Source organism: Rhinolophus sinicus, chromosome 7 (assembly GCF_057876585.1).
Source record: "Rhinolophus sinicus isolate RSI-liver-muscle chromosome 7, RSI-T2T, whole genome shotgun sequence".
NCBI lineage: Eukaryota > Metazoa > Chordata > Mammalia > Chiroptera > Rhinolophidae > Rhinolophus > Rhinolophus sinicus.
Genome location: NC_142507.1, coordinates 24246061 through 24266755, shown reverse-complemented (window position 1 = coordinate 24266755; position 20695 = coordinate 24246061). Strand labels below are relative to the sequence as shown.

Here is a 20695-nt window from a genome sequence, read left to right as displayed (position 1 = left end):
ATTAGTGATGTTGAGCATCTTTTTGTATGTCTAATGGCCATCTGTATGTGCTCTTTGGAAAAATGTATTCAGGTCCTCTGCCCATTTTTTAATGGGATTGTTTGTGTTTTTTTGTTGTTGTTGAATTGTATGAGTTCCTTATATATTTTGGATATGAGCCCGTTGTTGGAGGCGTTGTTTGCAAAAATCTTCTCCCATTTGATTGGTTGCCTGTTTTATTGATGGTTTCTTGTGTTTCTTTTGCTTTTTACTTTGATATAGTCCTAACCATTTATTTTAGCTTTTACTTCCCTTGCCTTTGAACTCAAATTTATAAAATCCTCTTTGAACCCAAGAGGTCCATAAGTTTAGTTCCTATGTTTTCTTCTATGCAGTTTATTGTTTCAGGTCTTAAGTTTAGGTCTTTGATCCATTTTGAGTTAATTTTGGTACATGGTGACAGACAGCAATCTAATTTCATTCTTTTGCGTGTGGCTTTCCAATTCTCCCAGAACCCTTTGTTGAAGAGGCTGTCTTTTCTCCATTGTTTTTTTTGACTCCTTTGTAAAAAATTATCTGTCAATATTTATGTGGGTTTATTTCTGGGATTTCAATTCTGTTCTATCGGTCTGTGTGTCTGTTTTTCTGCCAATACCATACTGTTTTGATTTTCGCTGCTTTGTAGTACAAGCTGAAGTCAGGGAGTGTGATACCTCCAACACTACTCTTTTTTCTGAGGATTGCTTTGGCTGTTTGGGGTCTTTTGTGGTTCCATACACATCTGATGACTTTTTATTCTATTTCCTTAAAAACTGCTCTGTTTTTCACCGTTAATTATGATAGTAGCTGAGGGTTTGTCATATATGGCCTTTATTATGTTAAGGTGTTTTCCTTCTATACCCATTTAGTAAGTGTTTTAATCATAAATGGATGTTGTATCTTGTCAAACACTTTTTCTGCATATATTGATATAATCATGTGATTTTTGTCCTTTATTTTGTTTATGTGGTGTAACACATTGATTGATTTGCACATGTTGAACCATCTGTGCCCCTGGGATGAACCCCTCTTGGTCGTGATGCACAATATTTTTAATACATTGTTGTATTCGATTTGTTAAAATTTTGTTTAGGATTTCTGCATCTGTATTCATCAGCGATATTAGTCTATATTTTATTTTGTTGCATTATCCTTACCAGGTTTTGGTATCAGGGTAATGTTGGCCTCATACAATGAGTTAGCAAGTATAGTCTCTTCTTCAATTTTTTTGGAAGAGTTTGAGTAGGACAGGTATTAGATCTTCTTTGAAGGTTTGGTAGAATTCACTAGTGAAGCCATCTGGTCCCGGACTTTTGCTTTTGGGAAGGTTTTGGATGACTGATTCAATTTCCTTACTGGTGATCAGTCTATTTAAATTTTCCAGTTCTTCATGATTCAGCCTAGGAAGGCTATATGTTTCTAAGAACATGTTCATTTCTTCTAGGTTATTGAATTTGGTGGCATATAGTCCTTCATAGTATTCCTATGATCCTTTGTATTTCCTTGGCATCCATGATAACTTCCCCTCTTTCATTTCTGATTTTCTTTGTGTCTTTTCTCTTTTTATCTTAATGAGTATAGTCAAGGGTTTGTCAATTTTATTAATCTTTTCAAAGAACGAGCACTTTGTTGCATTAATTTTTTCTACTGTTTTTTGGTTCTCTATTTCATTTAGTTCCTGTCTGATTTTCATTATTTCCTTCTTTCTCCTGACTTTGGGTTTCTTTTGTTCTTCTTTTTCTAGTTCTTTAAGGTGTAATGTGAGGTTGTTTATCTGGGATTTTTCTTCTTTCTTCATATAGGAATGTAATGATATGAATTTCCCTCTTAATACTGCTTTCCCTGCATCCCAACATTTTAGTAGGATGTATTTTCATTCTCATTTGTTTTTATGTATCTTTTGATCTCTCCTCTTATTTCCCTTTGACTCAGTCATTTAAAAGTATGCTATTTAATGTCCACATATTTGTGTGTTTTTTTCCTGCTTTCGTTTTGCAGTTGATATCCAATTTCAAAGCCTTGTGATCAGATAATATGCTTGGGATGATTTCAGTCTTCTAAATCTGCTGAGACTAGATTTATGTCCCAGTATATAGTCTATCCTGGAGAATGTTCCATGTACAGTAGACAAGAATGTATAGTTTGATGTTCTAGGATGAAGTGCTCTACAAATGTCGATGTGTCCATTTCATCTAATGTGTTATTTAGGGCTGATATTTTTTTGTTTATTTTCTGTTTGGATGATCTATCCATAGCTGTCAATGACGCATTTAGGTCCCCTACTATGATTGTGCTTTGGTCAACTTCTCCCTTTAGTTCTGTTAGTAGTTGCTTGGTATATTTCAGTGCACCCTGATTGGGGGCATAAATATTGATGACTGTTATGTCTTCTTGTTGTACAGTCCACTTTATTATTATGAAATGTCCATCTTTGTTTCTTGTTACCTTGTTTATCCTGAAGTCTGTTTCATCTGATATCAGTATGGTACACCTGATTTCCTCTGAATACCATTTGCTTGGAGTGTCAATTTCCATCCTTTTATTTTGAGTCTATGCTTGTCCTTGTAGCTGAGATGTGTGTCTTGGAGTTTGGGTCTCTTGGAGGATGGTTGGGTTTAGTTTTTTTGATCCAATCTCTACTCTGTGCCTTTTTATTGGTGAGTTCAGTCCATTTACATTCAGTGTGATTATTGATATATGAAAATTTCCTAATATTCTATCTGGTTTTCTGGTAGGATGGTGTCTCAATTGTTTCTTGCTTTTTTTGTTGCTGTCTGTTATTTCTGAGTGGGGTTACCTATTCTTTTTCCCTCTTTCTTCTTTTTTCATATTATATAATTCAGCTGTGGATTTTTGTGTGTGTGTGGTTACCACTACATTTATGTAAAAGAAAGTTTCATATTTACAGTATTCCATTTTCTTCAACATGTTTCCTTTCCTATTCCCCTTTGGCAGTTCAGACATTTATTCTCTCTCCTTTTATGATTTTGTTGTCACAAATTATCCCTATTTATGTTGTGGGTTTATTTCTTCATTTCAGGAGCAAGTTGTCTTTTTGCTTTTTTTAAAAAAAAATGACTTTTTCTTCTTTAGATTGTATGTTACATTTAAATGTAAAGGTTGTCATTTCCTGCTTCTGTCTGTCTGTTCATAATTCCACTCATGGTTCTGTATTCTTTTGCTTTTTTTTTTTTTTTTAAGTTGATATAGGAACATTTGTGACAACATGGATGGATCTTGAGAGTGTAATGCTGAGCGAAATAAGTCCTTCAGTATTTCTTGTAATGAAGGTTGTTAGAAAATTCCCTCATATTCTGTATGTTTTTTTAAAAGTCTTTATTCTTCCTTCATATCAAAGGATATCTTTGCTGGATATATTATTCTTGGCTTATAATTTCTATTTCAATAACTTGAATATCTGATTCCACTCACTCCAGGCTTCTGGAGTTTCTGCTGAAAAATCTGTTAATCTGATGTGATTTCCTTTGTAGGTTACCATCTTCTTTTCTCTGGCTTCCTTCAGTATTCTTTGTCATTAATTGTTTTAAATTAAAGTTTATTGGGGTGACTATTGTTAGTAAAGTTACATAGATTACAGGTGTACATTTCTGTAATACATTATCTGTGTATCACATTGTGTGTTCACCACCCAGAGGCAGTTCCCAGGCATCTACAGAAGTGGGCTCTGCAACCAGTTGACAGGAAGATGTCTTTATTTTGCTTTTCAATAGGGTTTGGTGGAATGTTTTATTTTCTCTCACTGCAGCCTTTTTATCTTCTCTCACACCATAGTGTTATATTTTTTATTACACTGTTCCAGCTTCTCACACAATGGGGTGGGGGTGTTCCCTGGAAGGTGGCATTCTCCTCTCTGAGCGTGTTCCTTGGGTCTCAGGGCACTGCCTCCATGGGCTCATGTGGAGAGATTTCAAGTCCCAAAGCTCTTCCTGCAACCAGATGCCGAGCCTGTGTGTTTCAGTGGCTCTGTTACCCCTGCGGGAATCTGCCCAGATAGGTGGGAGCAGGGGTTGGGTGGGTTGTGAGAGGTGGCTCCAACCTGCCCACCATTACCTTGCCCCTACAATACCTTCCCTTTCACCGGAATTAGTTGTGCTGAGTCTGTGGCTGCAGGGCTGCAGTTCTCAGAGCTCTACATGTTCTGTTCTTTTGATTTGTAATGCTACCATCTGCTTCTAGCATGGGAAGTTGGTGGTAGCGCAATCTCTTGGAGGAAGGAAGGGGTTGACTAGGTTTCGTGCCTATGTCTTCTGTCCTCTGCCTGGCAGTGAGGGCTTAAACCACCATTCTCATCCTTCTTCCCTGTCTTTGCTCCAAGGTCTCTGCCATGAGAATTGAGTTCATGTGTTATATGCTGATCCTTGAGGTAGGACTGTGGGTCGTAGCGGATTCCTTCCCTCTCCTGTGACTGTGGTAGCTCCGAGCTCTGGTCTGAGTCAGGCGGCCTGTGACCCATTGCTAATGTGTCTGTACTTCGCCCTTCCCTCCTCTCCAGGTCACCCAATTTGCCCCCCTTTAGATGATTCCAATTGCGAGTCTCTCAGTCTTGCCTGTATGCTGTGCAGGGAGTCCTTTGTGGGATTATACCTGTTCAATTTGTTGTAAATTCCAGAGGAGATTTCAAGAGGAACTTGTCACACCACCATTTCTGTGACGTAATCTGTCCAGAATTTCTGTTTGGTTCTTTTCTATAGTTTCAATTTCTTTGATAAAGTACCAAAGAAATTTGTTCTTTAATTTTATTCCCGACTTCATTAAACTGCTTTCTGAGTTTTCTTGTATATCATTGAGTTTCTTCATAATTGTAAACTTAATTTCCCTGTCATTTAAATCACAATATTCCATGACTTTGAATTTGGTTTCTGGAGACTTTCATTTTATTTCTGTGCTCCCAAGTTACTTTGGTTGTTCATGGTATTTCATGAATTGTTTCTCTACCTGCACATTTGAGATAGTGATCAGTTTTCTTGTGTACATACTGTTTTGCTCTCAACAGTTCAGCAGTTTGATAGGTAGGGCACATTCTTTTGTTTTCCCATAGGTGGTGCTATAGAGCACATTTTTCTTTTCTGTTACCTGCACTATTTGCACCTCTCAGATAACTGTGGAACAACGTCATTCTGGTAAGAAAACTGCCATATCTACTGGATGGTGGGTGTCCTGTTCACCTTGCTTCTAGGGCATCACCACTGTGGTTGGGAATGTGGAAATTAGTGAAGAACCAGTTTTGTAAGCTCCCAGAGCTACCTCCTTTTCCCAGTTTTTAGCTTTACGTGGCTCTGCAGGGGCATGGCATGTGGAGGAGAAAAGGCAAGTTTGTGACGTCATGGTTCTGCCCGCTGCCAGTTATGGCAGTTGGTTCCACTGTGTGTGTGTGTGTGTGTGTGTGTGTGTGTGTGTCTGTGTGTGTTCAACTTTCCAGTCACTTCTAATAGGCTCTATTGTGATTGGGGAGGGGAAAGGGAGATGCTTTCTCCAGGAGGGAAACTACTTCTGCCCCTCTTACACACCAGGCTGTCATATGAGATCTGCAGCTCAATTCCTACCCCACTGCTGCACTCACTGGAGCCATGGTGAGCCATGGTTGGTGCTGAACTGCATCCGTGGCCATTGTTCTTGTCCTTTCCCTGTCTGCCTACCTTACTCAAGACAATATGACCACCTTCAGATGTCCCAAGGAGTGGATCTTTCAGGTGTGTTTGTGTGTTGAGCAGGGGATCCTTTGTTCAGTTATAGTTCTCCAATGCGCTGTAAATTTAAGGGAAGAAACAATGGAGTCTTATCACTCCACCATGCTGCTGGGGATACTGGTTTTCAAATTGCTCTTTGTTTGTGTGTACAAATACTATGAGGTTTAGAAACACATGATTCATGGCAGTGATGTGGTTATATTGTTGTTGGAGAAGGGCATAAGGCTGCTTGCATTTCTATGTTGAATTTAAGTTTTTTATTGGTATAACAGTTTGATTTTGAATTTTACATATTTTTGTAGTGGAACCACGTGTTTTTTTTCATAGGAAGGGCAGTATATAACATTGATTCTGGGATCTTGGCAACATTATTGTGAAAACAGGTGAATTTTCCTAATCAATTGATAGATATGGGAATTTAAGATCATAGTTTAGATTACTACATGTTTTGGTCCTTTGCATTAATAATCCATAGCATTGTCATGGATGTAAAGTTAATGCAATTGTTTATAATTTAAGAAACCTTTAATATTATCCTTACTTAAATACAGCATGATCAAAACCATTAAAGAATAAATGATTTATCACAGTAATTTTCTGCTATGATTTTTAGCAGGTACAATTTGTATTTTATTGAAAGGCACATGAATATATATACAATGCATAAATATTTCTTAAAAGAACAGTATATAAATAATAAACATTATAGAATATACTTTTGTTTTAGAGAAGAAAATTGCCTAGGGCAAGCATATTTATGCCCTTTTGGGATGGGATTTTCAAGTGTATGCTGAATCTTCCAAACAGTTCTTGCTTAGAAAATAAATTTCATTGAATGGACATACAATTTGTAATAGATTTCTCCTTTAAAAAGCTCTAACTTAAAGCCAGCCAATGTATTTCTTTCATTTCAGTAATTCATATTATGTTCTGACACTGGATTAAACATCTATAAATTGTCCAATAATGGTTGTACAAATTTAAGAACTTTTGTGTTTCAGTAATACATCATAGAATGGAGACATTTTCTTAAGATTTATGTGAATATTCCTTGCTGTTTTCAAAACTATCTTTCCAAACTATGCTTCCTTTCTCAGCATAAAGCCTGGAGTTTTGACTTAAATTCTTTGCATAGGGGATGCCCCTCGATTCATAAGAGTAGTCTGAGAAACCAACGATGGTTCCACTCTCCTCCTAGTAAGAATTATAGTTTTTCATCCACATGCCTTCTGCATGTCTGTTTCATTTCCTTGCATTTTTTTTCTCTGACTTTTCACTAGCTCCTATCTTCCAGAAGTTGTTACTCAGGTTGGAAGATGGAGTTCATGTAGAGAGTTGATCTCAAGTTTAGAGACATGCAGTTCTTGTCTCAAGGAGACATGATGAACAGGGCACTCTGCTATGATGGGAGAACAAGAGCACTAAGAAGTGGAACATACGTATCTGAGAGGGAATGAGGTTTGGACAAATGCATTGTCTGAAATGATGAAGAAATCACATTATGACCACTGCTTCATGACAACACATACACACACAGAGACACATAGACACACACTTGCACATGTATGCATGCATGCACACTATGACACAGATATGTATGCACACACTCTCACACACATGCACACACACACACATTTGTACACACACTCACTTTTAACAAAGAAATAACATTTGTGTAAGTGGTATTTTTCCTAGTGTACATGATTCACTTTATCATTCTTTAATGTGGTGCCCTAAAATTACATAGTCATTCTCCTTCTTTCAGTTTGGGAAAATTTGTTTTAGTAATAATGAAGTTTATAACATTCCTCATGGGCAGTTAGAGCCACTTCTCTCTCTCTTTGGGCTGCAAACTTAGATATGAAGAGATGCAGGATGATTAGTCTAAAGCTCAGTAAGGCTCCAATAATGGCAACTGATATTATGAAGGCATGTGGGGTACTAATTTAAAGAGAACACATTACTATAAGTTTGTTCTATGATTTTTGTCTCTGTTGTAGTTTTGCACCATGTAAAAATCCTTCAAGGAAATCTCCTGCGTTTTACTGTTGTAAAGAGGCTTCTGCATTTTCCATTCCAGTAGGGTTTATTTCTGAAACTACTTACTAAATAGATATCCCTTCTGTATGATAGCCAAGATTTTTAACTATGGGGTGAATGACAATCAATATTTAAGCCATTCCTATCTACATTTATTATAAGACTACAAGGACACCTAAAAAAAGTCAGTAAAATTTAATAAATGATCAAAGTGCACTTTGTTATCACTAGGAAAAATCTTGCCTTGCTGCAGTAAGGCATCTGTATCAGGTACCATGAAAATCTGGAATTGACAAACTAATTGACAAACATCACACCAAAATTCTGAAGCCATAATAAAACTTTCAATTCAGAAGAAGAGAGTATATATGCAAGAGAGAAAACACACAGTGAACAGAACTTATAAAAGTTGTGATGTCTATAGTTATATAGGTCTATACATTTGATTTTCTTAAGTTCCAGAGGATACTGCCCTAATAACACATAGGCTAAGGAAAAGATGGGTGTTATTTCTAAATTATCCATTTATTTTGAAAATTACAGAAAAAGTCATTACCTCTGAAATCATAGTTTCAGGGAAAAGAAGGGGGAATTTATATATCACCTGCAAATTTTAGCAAAATTACTCTAAAGGTGTTGTTCCAGGCATTATCTTCAGCAGGTATGCACTTCACATAACACAGTGCAAGGTATGTCCATACCCCACAAGTGACATAATGTCCTCATTCAAACCACAATTAGGAGCAAATCTTTCTTTTGAAAGCCACAAAACAACCTCTCAAGATTTACATGAGCAAAATGCCCTCCCTCCATGAAGAGAGAGACTATAGTAATAGGTATATATTCATAATGAGATGTTGTATATAAACTAGATTCTACAAGAGCTACAACCTGGGAGTGAGTTAAATATTTTGTGATTCATTAACACAGAAATTATGAGCACTGTTGAGGACCAATTGGTGCTCAGGGGGTCTGAAAGAGATGGTGCCATTAACTGATTCACAAAGAGAAGCTTATGTGGCAGCAAAATGTCTCAACATCAACTCTAAATTATTCAGGGGATACCATTAGCATGGCCTCAAGAAACTGCCTGGATGGAAGGCAAACCAATTCCTTCTTTACACGTTTACTATTATTTACAAATGGAACTATATATACTTTTGGTGGCATTTAAACCACTTTGTTTCTTAACATCAGGACATGCTTTATCATGAGATTATTTATCTGAATACTGTGCTAAAAAATATAGTGTTCCAGAGATTAAACTATGTTGGAAACTACTTTTTGAATATTTAAAGACCAAGATAATTTTCTATTATATATGAACATCAGAAAATTCAGGCGTGGATCCAAGTCAAACTTAAGTTGGAATCCTTATTAACACAGCCACATGAAATATGTGTCCATGTAGCATAAAGTGAGTAGGGCCTGGGTCCTGGAAATGGTTGTCATTCTTACTGAGGTCGTTAACTGTCAATGTTAGGCATCTGGTTTGCATGCCCACTAAGATCTGAAACAAGTGCTCTTTTTCATTTTTTCCTAAGCAGAGCTTTTGAAACCACGTTGCATAGGAAGGCCACAGCAGCTGAGTCCTTAAGTAAATTTTGGTAACCAGAAGAAAAAGGCTTGTTTCTTGTTCATCAAAGGAACTGAGAGTTAGCCTTGCTTCACTGCCCTAGAGAAGGGTTGTATTTGCTAACTCAGATCTTTTGTACTCAATCCCTAAAGCCTTGATACTTCCACTGACCTGGGTCGCTAATGCATGACCCATAAAGCCTGAGTCTTATGACTTCAGACCACGAGATATCTAAAAGTTTGTTAGACGTTCTACTTTTCCATCTCAGACTGCAGTAGTAATCTGAGTTAAACCTAGGTCATTGAACTCTTCTTTTCCTGGAGAACTATATGAAGACATCTCCACGACTAGTCATACTGGTTTATTTATGCCATCAACATCCCTCATGTAAGCAGGATCCTGAACCGTATTTCTGACTCTACTAGTGCTCTGCCGCTCCATCCTCATCTTAATTGGAAAGCAGAAGTCCCTGAAACACCGCTTGAAGTTTTCATCGAGAAAGGCATAGAGAACGGGGTTCAGGCTGCTGTTGGTGTAACCTAAAGCGATGCAGAAGTAATAGCTGGAGAGGGCAGCCGTGCTGTGGGAGGTGCTGCCCAGAGCCTCCACAAGGATGAAAATGTGAATGGGAGTCCAGCAAATGATAAAGACCGCCACTACCACCAGGACAAGCCTGGTGATCCGACGCAGGTTGCGATCTTTCTCTCGGGAGCCAGAAAGCAGTCGGACACTCTTTAATCGCAGGATCATCAGGGTGTAGCAGATGATGATGATGATGACAGGAACCACAAAAGCGAATACAAAGACGCAGATCTTCATGAAGAGGTCCCACCAGGAGTAATCGTCATCCGGGAACTGCAAGGAGCACTCTATGATATCTATGTCAGGAGGAGGTGAACAGAACAAACAAACCCACATAAAGAAAATTATCATCATGGTGACAAGGTAATTTAAATGTGGATTTTAATACCTTGGGTTGCAAAGGTCCAATTATAGTGAGATGATATTACCTGAAGCAGATCACCTAATTAGGAATAAATGCTGTATATATTAACCATTCTATCTTTGTGCATGGAACAATGAACCCAGAAAGTTACCATTTATGGGTAACATACATGAAACTACAGAATAAATTAAATTAGCTAGCAATATGAATTATCTAGTTGTGGAAATTGGTTTGACATGGATGAATTTCAGACGAGCTAAATTGTTAATTTATAGCATAAGCACTTATTTGCATTTCCATTTATTAACAATTCTCCCAGATCCAAGGCTCTGGCAATAAAAGCTAGTATCTATTTATAATAAATGACTAAATATTGTAAATCTAGCCATTTAATTTCATAAAAACCAGCTTGTCTGAAAAACATTAACTTGTTTTCAAGAAACCATTATGTAAGTCAATAAAAATGTATACAAAGTCTGTCTAAATATGACACAGGTATTGTGATTTAATGGAACCAATGGTGATGCTTGTGATTAAGGGCATCACTGAAATATGAGTAAACTTTTGGAGAAGAAGGAGAAGGAGGAGGAGAAGAAAGAAAATGGAAGAAGGAGAAGGGAGGAAGAAAAGGAAAAGAATCATCAACATCATCAAGAAAATTCATAAATCAGACACATTTTTCATTTTTATCAACATTGACTATGTAACAAATAAAACATATTTTTATATGATTACTTAGAAAACTGATTATTTGCTCTGCTTTTCTTTGACGGAGAGTACTTTCTTTCGAGTGACCTTAATATCAGACAGAGCAGAGACCGAGGATAAGTATCTTTTGTAGTAAGTTCATTGGGGATACACTTATTCTTCCAGAACTCTCTCCTTTTCCCCAAGCATCACCCAGCCCACATTTTTTCTTCTTGCCTCTGATCTGTCATCAAGCACAAAGCAAGCCAAACTCTCTTTGTGCTGATCTTTCCTTATGGATAAAGTAATCATGAGCAATATTGAGTGTAATTTTTATAACAAAAATATTTTCTTCTGACATTGGAAAAAATCTGCTTCAAAAATACCACAAGGAATCCCTAGGGCATGACGGACTAATGGCGGCCACCTGTCTTCATGCACTGGGAAGGGATAGGGCTCAACAAAGAAACAGTGGCCTCACACCAGTTCTTCTGTCCAGGACAAAGCCACTTCTCCAGCTCCTGTCCCGGGCCAGATAACTCAATTCCTCACCATTTTTCCCTGCCGACTTTTCAGCTGCTGCCCCAACACTGAAGTTCAGAGCAAGTGATTCCATTGGAATGGCGGCAGCGGGGCGCACTTTTTGAGTTCTCCGTCGGATCTTATCAGAAACGGGAAGCTTATAACCCATCAAAGGACTCTCTGCTCATCACGCAGAACAGCGAAGAGACTCGCGCAGGGATTTCTTGCAGGTGGGGAAAAATTGGGCGAGCAGGGGAAGAAGGAAGGGAGCGGAGCGGAGACACGCCGCACCTGCGGCGGCGGTGGGGACGAGGGTTGGAATCGCGGTCCACACCTGTGGCGGTAGAAATTCGGCCCCCACCCTTGGGTTGTGGAAATCTGCTCCGCACCTGTGCCTGTGAAATTCCAGCCCACACCCACGGCTACAGATACGCAGGATATCCCAGGACGGAGGAGAGCCCGGAAGCCAGGAGGTGGGCGTTTTGCCCTGCGTCCCACAGCGGACCTCTCCCGCTGCAGGGGCAGCATATCCAGCATTAACTTCAGCTAATAACCTCAGTTGGTCCTTGGGCCGGACAAGGAACACAGATTCCGTGCCTGGGCACCTTCCCCCGCTCTTCCGACCCTACCCCCGCCTTTCTAGAGACTTGATCTAGCCCCTGCACTAAGGAGCAGCGGCAGATTACAGAGGCGCCTTGGAGCCTGGGCTCCGGGAAGACAGGCAGGCCCAGGGAGGAGGCTAGGAGCTGGGAATCTTCCGCCCCCAGCCACCACCTTTTCTGGCCTGCGGGAAGAGTGTTAAGACAGCGGGGCTGGGAAAGAGAAGACCCCTCCTTCCATCCCCAGCCCCCACCCTTTCTAGCCAGCCTAGAGCGGGGCAACCACATCCCCAGCTGCAGAGACGCAGGGGTTCCCAGGACAAAAGAGAGAACACAAAAGCCAGGTGGCGGACTCTACTTTGCGTCCCACAGCAGACCTCTCCCCCCCGCAGAGGGAGGATATCTAGCATTTGAGGCTATTAAACTCCATACCTGGGCCCCTCCCCCCGCTCTTCCAATCCTACCCCCACCCTTCCAGAGACTTGAACTGGCTCCTGATCTGAAGAGCAGTGTCAGATTACAGAGGAGCCTTGGGGTTTGGGCTATGGGAAGACTGGCCGCTGGCTCTGGCCCAGGGAAGAGGCTGAGAAGAGTGTGGTTTGCCCTGGACTAGGAGACAGGAGACTCATCCACCCCCAGATACCACCGTTTCTGGCCTGTGGGTGGGGTGTGACACAGCTGGGCTGGGAAAGAGAAGACCCCTCTTTCCATCCCCAGCCCCCACCCTTTCTGGCCTGCCTAGGGCGGGGCAATTACATCGGCGGAGGCACTCCCAGGGATCAGCAGTAAGTGGCAGATACAGCACTCAGCTTTCAGCAGCTGAGGAATTCCCTGCCGGCCACACACACACACAGGGAAGAGGTGCCCTAAGACTCAGGAGAGCTGGACACAGGGCTGGTGGTGCTATTCTCGGTGTGCATATGTGCCGGCAAGGGCAGAAACTGCACTGACTTTGTAAAGCCTACTGTCCAGACCCCTCAGCCCCACGCATCTAAAGCTGCAGCCTCAGAGTAACTCTGGGCACCAGGTGACCGGCTCTACCTGCACAATACGCAGGGGACTCTGTGCTACAGCAGAGAACAACCTGGAGATTACTTGGTGGGCTTAAGCCACAACTGGCGCTGTTTTTTTTTTGTTCTGTGTTGATTTGTCTTTATATTTTTGACATCTTTGCCTGTGTCGAGTGAGGACTCTGTGCTACAGCAGAGAACAACCTGGAGATTACTTGGTGGGCTTAAGCCACAACTGGCGCTGTTTTTTTGTTTTGTTTTGTTTGTTTGTTTTTTTGTTTGTTTGTTTGTTTTTGTTTTGTTTTTGTTCTGTTTTGATTTGTCTTTATATTTTTGACATCTTTGCCTGTGTCGAGTGGAGACTCTGTGCTATAGCAGAGAACAACCTGGAGATTACTTGGTGGGCTTAAGCCACAACTGGCGCTGTTTTTTTTTTTTTGTTCTGTTTTGATTTGTCTTTATATTTCTGACATCTTTGCCTGTGTCGAGTGGGGACTCTGTGCTATAGCAGAGAACAACCTGGAGATTACTTGGTGGGCTTAAGCTACAACTGGCGCTATTTTTTTGTTGTTGTTCTGTTTTGATTTGTCTTTATATTTCTGACATCTTTGCCTGTGTCGAGTGGGGGTTGTCGATTGTTTTTTTACATGTGAATGTATTTGACTTTTTCCTTGTTGTTATTGTTGTGCTTGGTGATTTGCTTTGTTCTGTAATTGCCCTACCAGTGCCCAGCTTAAGAGGCACAAGATTCAACATACCCAGCGGCCAACTCCAGACCAAGCCAGAGTACTACCGGGTTTGACCTACAAGTGACACACTCAGAGGGGATTCTTTACAGGCACATAGAGGCCAAAGGGCAAACCACATCTAAGCGGTCAACCCTCACGCAGCAGAATACCCTGCGTGGGCAAAGCCAAGTCTCACAACTAGTCAGCCTAGGAGTTAACTCCACCTACTCACAAGCGAAAAGCAATTAAGGATCTTCTTTAACAGGACAATATACACAACACAAGAGTCACTTTTAGAGCACATGCAGGGGAGAAGAACGAAGTAGTGCAAGTCAAATATAAAGGCCATTTATTATATACTAATCCAGCAAGAACTAAGAACTCCAGGGCATCTACCTAATACATCGAAGCAAACACAGAGAGTCAGCCAGAATGAGGAAACAAAGAAACATATCCCAAATAAAAGAACAGAAGAAACCTTCAGAAATGGAACTAAATGAAGCAGAGGTAACCAAACTGTCAGAGACAGAGTTCAGAATACTGATGATAAGAATGTTTAAGAAACTTAGAGAGGACATCAAGAAGGATGTAGAAATCATAACGAACAACCAGTTAGAACTAAAGAACACAGTTACTGAAATAAAGAACTCACTTGAAGGAATTAACAGCAGGTTAGATGAAGCAGAGGATCGAATCAGTGACTTAGAAGACAAGTTAGCAGAGATCACCCAAACAGAACAACAGAAAGAAAAAAGAATAAAAAACAATGAAGATGGTTTAAGAGACCTATGGGATAACATTAAGCGCAACAATATGCGCATCATAGGAATACTAGAAGGTGAAGAGAAGAAACAAGGGATTGAGAACATATTTGAAGTAATAATGTCTGAAAATTTCCCTAACCTGATGAAGGAAACCAACATACAAGTCCAGGAAGTGCAGAGAGTTCCAACCAGGATAAACCCAAACAGGTCCACTCCAAGACACATTATAGTTAAAATGGCAAAGATTAAAGACAAAGAGAGAATCCTAAAAGCAGCAAGAGAAAGACAGAGGGTTACATACAAGGGAACTCCCATAAGACTATCAAATGACTTTTCTGCAGAAACATTGAAGGCCAGGAGGGAGTGGCAGGAGATACTCAAAGTGATGGAAAACAAAGGCCTACAACGAAGATTGCTTTATCCACCAAGGCTATCATTTATAATTGCAGGAGAGATAAAGAGCTTCCCAGAAAAGAGTAAGCTAAAGGAATTCATTACCACCAGGCCAGCATTGCAAGAAATACTAAAAGGACTTCTGTAAATAGAAGAAAGATGAAAACAATCTAACCACAAATTTAAAAATGGCAATAACTATGTACTTATCAATAATCACTTTAAATGTAAATGGTTTAAATGCTCCAATCAAGAGACATAGGGTGGCTGAATGATTAAGAAAGCAAGACCCTTGTATATGCTGTATACAAGAGACTCACCTCAGATCAAAAGACACACACAGGCTAAAAGTGAAGGGTTGGAGTAAGATATTCCATGCAAATGGAAATGAGAAAAAAGCTGGAGTTGCAATACTTATCTCTGACAAAATAGACTTTAAAATGAAGAAAATATTAAAAGACAAAGATGGACACTATATAATAATAAAGGGATCAATTCGACAAGAGGATATAACCCTAGTAAACATCTATGCACCCAACATAGGAGCACCTAAATATATAAAACAGATATTGACTGACATAAAGATGGAGATCAACAGTAACACTATCATAGTAGGGGACTTCAACACACCTCTGACAACAAGGGACAGGTCTTCCAGACAGAAAATCAATACGGAAACAACGGCCTTAAATGACACATTGGACCACTTGGATTTAACCGATATTTTCAGAGCATTCCACCCCAATGCTGCAGAATACACGTTCTTCTCAAGCTCACATGGAACATTCTCCAAGATAGACCATATGTTAGGCCACAAAGCAAGTCTGGATAAATTTAAGAAAATTGAAATCATACCAATTGTCTTCTCTGACCACAGTGCTATGAAATTAGAAATGAACTACAGGAAAAAGACTGGAAGACACACAAATTCATGGAGGCTGAATAATATGTTACTAAATAATGAATGGGTCAAACAGGAGATCAAGGAAGAAATCAAAAAATATCTCGAGACAAACGAAAATGAAAATACAACGACCCAAAATCTATGGGATGCCGCGAAAGCAGTCCTAAGAGGGAAGTTCCATAGCACTGCAGGCCTACCTAAAGAAACAAGAAACATCACTAATCAACAGTTTATCTTCACACTTAAGGGATCTGGAAAAGGAACAACAAAATAAGCCCAAAGGGAGTACAAGGAAGGAGATAATAAAGATCAGAGCGGAAATAAATGAAATAGAAACCAGAAAAACAATACAAAAGACCAATGAATCCAAGAGTTGGTTCTTAGAGAAGATAAACAAAATTGACAAACCTTTAGCCAGACTCATTAAAAAAAAGAGAGAGAGAGGACCCAAATTAATAAAATCAGTAATGAAAGAGGAGAAGTGACAACAGATACCGCAGAGATACAAAAAATCCTAAGAAATTACTATGAGCAACTGTATGCCAACAAATTTGACAACCTGGAAGAAATGGACAATTTCCTAGATGCATACAACCTCCCAAGGCTAACTCAAGAGGAGACAGAAAACCTGAATAGACTGATTACCACCAAGGAAATTGAATCAGTAATCAACAATCTCCCAACAAACAAAAGCCCTGGACCAGATGGCTTTACAGGTGAATTTTACAGAACGTTCAAAAAAGAATTGTCACCTATTCTCCTCAAACTCTTCCAAAAAATCCAGAGGGAGGGAAGACTCCCAAACACTTTTTACGAAGCCACTATCACCCTGATCCCAAAATCAGACAAAGACACCACAAAAAAAGAAAACTACAGGCCGATATCGCTAATGAACATAGATGCAAAAATCCTCAACAAAATACTAGCAAACAGAATTCGGCAATATATTAAAAAGATTATACACCATGATCAAGTGGGATTCATCCCTGGTATGCAAGGGTGGTTCAACATCCGCAAATCAATTAATGTGATACACCACATTAAGAAAATGAAAAATAAAAATCACATGATCATATCAATAGATGCAGGAAAAGCATTTGATAAAATTCAGCAGCCATTCATGATAAAAACCCTTAAGAAAGTGGGAATAGAGGGATCATATCTCAACATAATAAAGGCCATATATGATAGACCCATAGCTAACATCATACTCAATGGGGAAAAACTAAAACCATTCCCCTTAAAATCAGGAACAAGGCAAGGCTGCCCACTTTCTCCACTTCTATTCAACATAGTGCTGGAAGTTCTAGCCACAGCAATCAGACAAGAAAAAGAAATAAAAGGCATCCAAATCGGTAAGGAGGAAGTAAAACTGTCATTATATGCAGATGATATGATACTATATTTAGAGAACCCTAAAGACTCCACCAAGAAACTATTAGAGCTGATAGATGAATTTAGTAAAGTAGCAGGATACAAAATTAATATTCAGAAATCAGTTGCATTTGTATATACCAATAATAAAACATCAGAAGGAGAAATTAAAAAAGCAATTCCATTTACAATTGCTCCAAAGACTATAAAATACCTGGGAATAAATTTAACCAAAGAAGTAAAAGATCTGTACTCAGAAAATTATAAGACACTGAAGAAAGAAATGAAAGAAGATACAAATAGATGGAAACACATACCATGTTCATGGATAGGAAGAATTAATATAGTTAAAATGTCCATACTGCCTAAGGCAATATATATATTCAATGCAATTCCTATCAAACTACCAACGACATTTTTCACAGAAATAGAACATATAATCCTAAAATTTATATGGGATAACAAAAGACCCCGGATATCTTCAACAATCTTGAGAAATAAGAACAAAGTGGGAGGTATAACAATACCTGACTTCAAATTATACTACAAGGCTACAGTAATCAAAACAACATGGTACTGGCATAAAAACAGACCCATAGATCAATGGAACAGAATAGAGAGTCGAGAAATAAATCCATGCCTATATGGCCATTTAATCTATGACAATGGAAGCAAGAATGTATGGTGGGGTAAAGACAGTCTATTCAATAAATGGTGCTGGGAAACTTGGACAGACACATGCAAAAAGATGAAGCTGGATCACCTCCTTACACCACATACAAAAATAAATTCAAAATGGCTTAAAGATTTAAATGTAAGATCTGAAACCATAAAATTCCTAGAAGAAAATATAGGAAGAAACTTCACAGACATTACCCGGAGTAAGATTTTTACTGATATATCCCCTCGCGCGAGGGAAGTAAGAGGAAAAATAAACATGTGGGATTACATCAAACTAAAAAGCTTTTTCACAGCAAAGGAAACCATCAATAAAACAAAAAGGGATCCTACTGATTGGGAAAAGATATTTGCCAATGATATATCTGATAAGGGGTTAATATCACAAATTTATAAAAAACTCACTCAACTCCAAAAAAACAAACAACCCAATTAAAAAATGGGCAGAGGACATGAAGAGACATTTTTCTAAAAAGGACACACAGATGGCAAACAGACATATGAAGAAATGTTCAACCTCACTAACCATTAGGGAAATGCAAATAAAAACCACAATGAGATACCACCTCACCCCAGTCAGGATGGCTATCATCAATAAATCAACAAACAAGTGCTGGCGTGGATGCAGAGAAAAGGGAACGCTGGTGCACTGTTGGTGGGAATGCAGACTGGTGCAGCCACTATGGAAAACAGTTTGGAGGTATCTCAAAAATCTGAAAATGGAACTACCTTATGATCCAGCAATCCCACTCCTAGGTATCTATCCGGAGAAATCCAAAACTCCAATTCAAAAATCTTTATGCACTCTTATGTTTATTGCAGCACTATACACAATAGCCAAGACCTGGAAACAACCGAAATGCCCATCAGTAGATGACTGGATTAAGAAACTGTGGTACATTTATACAATGGAGTATTACGCAGCCATAAAGAAGAAAGAAATCTTACCATTTGCAACAACATGGATGGACCTAGAGAACATTATGTTAAGTGAAACAAGTCAGAAAGAGAAAGACAAATACCATATGATCTCACTTATATGCGGAATCTAAAGAAAAGAATAAGTGAATGAACTAATCAGAAACAGTTTTGGAAACATGGAGGAAAAACAGAGGGTTGCTAGAGGGGCGGGGGGGTGGGGATAAGGGGAAGGTGAGAGGTTTTGGGAACGTACAGAGGGATAGTGGATGGGGGGAGGGGGGTTCACACAGTGTGAGGGATATAAATGATAAACGTCTAAGTTTTGCTTTGTCTTGTGCACCTGAAACTAATTTAAAACAAACAAACAAACAAATAAATAAATAAATAAATAAATAAATAAATAAATAAATAAATATAAATAAAAATTAAAAAAAAAAAAAATACCACAAGGGTATTTTTTAAATGGTGAAACAGCTCTATTAGTAATGTTTTCTTCAAAACATTTTAATATGATCTTAATCAAATATCTCTTAATAAATAAAATGTATCTTCTTAGAATTTCAATTAGATGTACTTTCAAATAAAAAGAATATAATCATTTTGGCTGATTAATAAAAATAAATATCTTGGAGACATACCTGTTATCAACTAAATACCAGATCAAGCATCTCGGTGGTAAATGAAAGTTCCCAGAAAAACTTGTAATTTTTGATTCTCTACCAAAATAATTGCCCAAAATACTATTACTATTAGAAGTGAACAAGCATCTCTTTTAATTTTTGTTTTAGTGTTTATGGGACTAAGAATAGTTAAAATGATTTTAAAAAATAATCACTGTTGTCATAGAAAAAAAGGTATTTACTAAGCAAATTTTTTTTTTTTTTACTAAACAAATTTTGATGGGTGGCACATTGCAAAAATCTCAGTTTAAAAACTGAAAGCAATAAAGGAAATAAGACAAAGAAACAAAGACTCACAGACACAGACAACAGTTTAGTGGTTACCAGAGGGGAAGAGGTGACAAAAGATGGAAAAGGTGGTCAAATATATGGTGATAGAAGGGAACTGACTCTGGGTGATGAAAACACAATGCAATATATAGATGATGTATGATAGAAATGTACACTTGAAACCTATATAATTTTACTAACCAATGTCACCCCAATAAATTTAATAAAACAAAAATTACCCTGGGTTTGATTTCTCTGACAACTCTAGCTTCTTTGAAGGTAGGGGACACATTTTTTTGTTTTGATTTCTGCTTAACTTTTGGGTATTCCAACATTGTCTCTTTCTTGTGATTGGCCTCAGTTTAAATGTCACTTCAGAGACATTTATATAGAGGTCAATACATATGAATAGTCCTCTCCCCTGTAACTTGTATTACCTCTATATATTATACTAACCCTATTTTGTATGACTATATAGTGACAGAAGTTAGACAGAAGCTCATCTGCAATAAGTTGTTACCTTTCTTAATGTTTTTCTTTCCATCTAGAATGTAAACTACCTTAGAATAGGTACCCAGCCTGCCTAATTAAATATATATTCCCTGCCACATAAGGTGGCAGAAACACATGGTGCTTAAGGAAAATAAATTGTGAAGCTTAATTTGTACCAAAAAAAAAAAAAGGGGGGGGGGAAGAGAGTACCAAGGCAATCATCAAGGGAATTCAAGTCTAAGCACATCATTTTTATTAAATGTTCTGTTTCAGGAAGAAGAGTGCATCTTTAGCTTTAAGGACATACATAGGCTGAATATAAAGGGATACAAAAAGATATTCCATGCAAATGGCAAGCAAAAGAGAGCAGGCATAGCTATACTTA

General features: G+C 38.6%; 1 protein-coding gene across 1 annotated transcript in view; it reads right to left on the bottom strand.

Moving 5' to 3' along the window:
* Positions 1-6319: 6319 nt before the first annotated feature.
* OPRK1 (opioid receptor kappa 1) overlaps positions 6320-20695 on the bottom strand; it is a 40372-nt gene continuing 25996 nt past the window's right edge. Inside the window, exon 4 of the mRNA XM_074318774.2 lies at positions 6320-10220. Within this exon, the coding sequence (XP_074174875.1) occupies positions 9694-10220 (527 nt within the window). The 3' untranslated portion in view covers positions 6320-9693. The remainder of the gene's footprint in view (positions 10221-20695) is intronic.